The sequence below is a fragment of the Squalius cephalus genome (genome assembly GCF_949319135.1).
Source record: "Squalius cephalus genome assembly, chromosome: 7".
Classification (NCBI taxonomy): Eukaryota; Metazoa; Chordata; class Actinopteri; order Cypriniformes; family Leuciscidae; genus Squalius; species Squalius cephalus.
This window is the reverse complement of record NC_137128.1, coordinates 47,053,106-47,055,605: the sequence shown is the minus strand read 5'-3', so window position 1 is coordinate 47,055,605 and position 2,500 is coordinate 47,053,106. Positions and strand designations below refer to the sequence as shown.

The window sequence follows — 2,500 nt, the reverse complement described above, 5'->3', positions numbered from 1 at the left end:
CTCCGGTAAGATCGCGGCCGCGCGCGCACTCGTAGACCAGAGCAAGAGAGTGAAAGCAGTTCGCCATCAAAGCGCCCTGCCCGGCTTTAGGGAAGTCAATGTCACCAAAGAAGTGGGTTTTTGGTTGCCAGGGCAAGACAACCCTGCACAGATTCCCAAAGAACCCGGCGTTAAGGAACCCGTGGATGGAGTTTGTTTTCCTGAGCATAAACGGAGTTGTGTAAGACTGTTGTTCCCTGCATTTCGACGATGATTGTTTTATAAACAAAGCCCAGATCCACGGATTTGCAGATCGTCTAATGCTTAAGGATCGAGCAGTCACAATGATAAAGATTCGCGGTCGTGCGTTGGAACCGGACGGTGAGTAAAACTGTTGAACAAATGTCTCTGTGTGTTGTCACTAGCTCGGCGCGTTAGCACAGCTAAGCTCCGCCCACACGGCCCACCCCCAGCCGCTCGGTTTTTCCGGAAAGACTCGGTACAGTCTATCTTTCTGTTAAAAATTTAATAAAACAAAAGACTTTTTGGAGATATGAAGGATGCAATATTACTCTATAGGTACTCAAGATTAACAGGAGATTGAGTGAAAATGAGCATTTCACCCCCCCTTTAAATAAAAAAGTAACAGATGATCGGTTCACGTGCACTTGAACTGGGGCGCTCAGCGATCTGTCACGTCACATTTACAAGCGCCAAACCTATTTTTGTCTGAATTTCGTAATAAAATTGACGAAATCTAAGAGCTGAGAATTAGTTTAATATTAAACTCCGCAATTTTTCTGTGCGTGAGAAAATGGATGTGTGGCGTGAGAGCGTGTGAAAAGTGTCAATGCGTGAGAGTTGGCCGCCCTGATATTGTGAGATCTGTGACGTCACACAAGCAAATACATTTGCATATTCCCGCCTCCAGAGCAAGACATTAACAAATAGTCACACATTATCGCACCATAGGCCCCGCCCACTGCTGTCACTGATACAGTATACAGATGTGTGTTCAGATTATAATGACTAATGATTATAATTTGATATAATTATTATAATGAAAGTATAAAATACTTTTACATAAAGACTATAATAGTATTTGCTGTTCACAATTGCATTCAGTCCATAACTATTTATTCTCCACAGCAGAGCAGAATAAACGGGAAACACTAAGCGCATTTTCAATTGGTTTCAGTATTTTGGGAACTGGTTTATTTAATTCCCACCTCTAAAAATATGCAAACGCTCAACATGATAAACAAACAAACAGTACAAAGCAAGCACGTGTTAGGAAAACTGAAAATATTAGGATGATGGGCTTCATTTTCATGCAAAAAACACCAACCATGCAGGAAAGCTCAAGCGGAGCGACGGAAGCGTGTAGAGATTGGGATTAATGCTAATGGAGCGACGATGATGATGATGATTTATGAGATGAAGGGTGATTCTAGGTTTGGGAAAAGTATGTTTTCCTATCCCTGTGCTGGGCAAGACAAGGAGAATTATCCTCGGGAAAGTTTTAATTCCAGTTATCTACTCTTATATCAATCACATCTGTAATAATTAATAATAATAATAATAGGGCTGTCAAAAGATTAATCGCGATTAATCGCATCCAAAATAAAAGTTTGTGTTTACATAATATGTGTGTGTACTGTGTATAATTATTTTGTATATATAAATACACACACATGCATGTATATATTTAAGAAATATTTGCATACATATACTGTATATATATTTATATCGTTTATATTATATATAAATATATATTTTTTTATATATAAATAACACATTTTTCTTAAATATATACATGCATGTGTGTGTATTTATATATACAAATTTAATTACACACAGTACACACACATATATTATTAAAAACAAACTTTTATTTTGGATGCGATTAATCACGATTAATCTTTTGACAGCCCTAAATAATAATAATAATAATAATTAATCACGGTTCTGATTTGAGGAGGTACAGCATTCACACACAGGCAATTCACAGCAAAATCACATCAAAACTTCAATATCGATCTCATTCGGTCATAATATCACAAACAGTGTGTAAGTCTGAGGCGAGTGTTGACTGTTGAGTCTGGAGGGTCGTGAGATGCGAGCGCTCGGGTCAGTCATGCAGGGTTGAACACAGCGTGACACTAACAGTGTACAAAGGTGTTTTACTTACAGGTAGTAAGTGTAGGACTGATAGGTTCTCCTGCCCAGTGGGGTGGTGGAGGGGTTTAAGCAGTGGAGGGGGATGAAGATGGAAGGAAAGAAAAAGTAAAAAATATTAATGTTTGAAAACGATATATAAAATGAACACAAGCAGACATGGTGGCATACGTGTGTGAGAGAGAGAGAGAGAGAGAGAGAGATTCCTGGCATGCGTGATGTTTATAACACAAACCTTAACGCTGAACCCATCAGCCCATCTTCCTTATACTGTACATATATATATATATACTGTGTGTCTTTCTGTTTTTGTGTGGATGGATTATAAAAGGTATATAAGACC

At 38.6% G+C, this 2,500-nt stretch overlaps 1 protein-coding gene across 8 annotated transcripts in view; it reads right to left on the bottom strand.

Annotated features, from left to right (window-relative positions):
- LOC307161964 (receptor-type tyrosine-protein phosphatase mu) overlaps nt 1–2,500 on the bottom strand; it is a 286,290-nt gene that overhangs the window by 79,191 nt on the left and 204,599 nt on the right. For 4 of the 8 annotated variants that reach the window (XM_079876948.1, XM_079876949.1, XM_079876952.1 and 1 more), the window contains one exon: nt 2,171–2,200. The exons of the other annotated variants lie outside the window; for them this stretch is intronic. In XM_079876948.1, the coding sequence (XP_079733074.1) occupies nt 2,171–2,200 (30 nt within the window). The remainder of the gene's footprint in view (nt 1–2,170; nt 2,201–2,500) is intronic. 8 annotated transcript variants of the gene reach the window in all.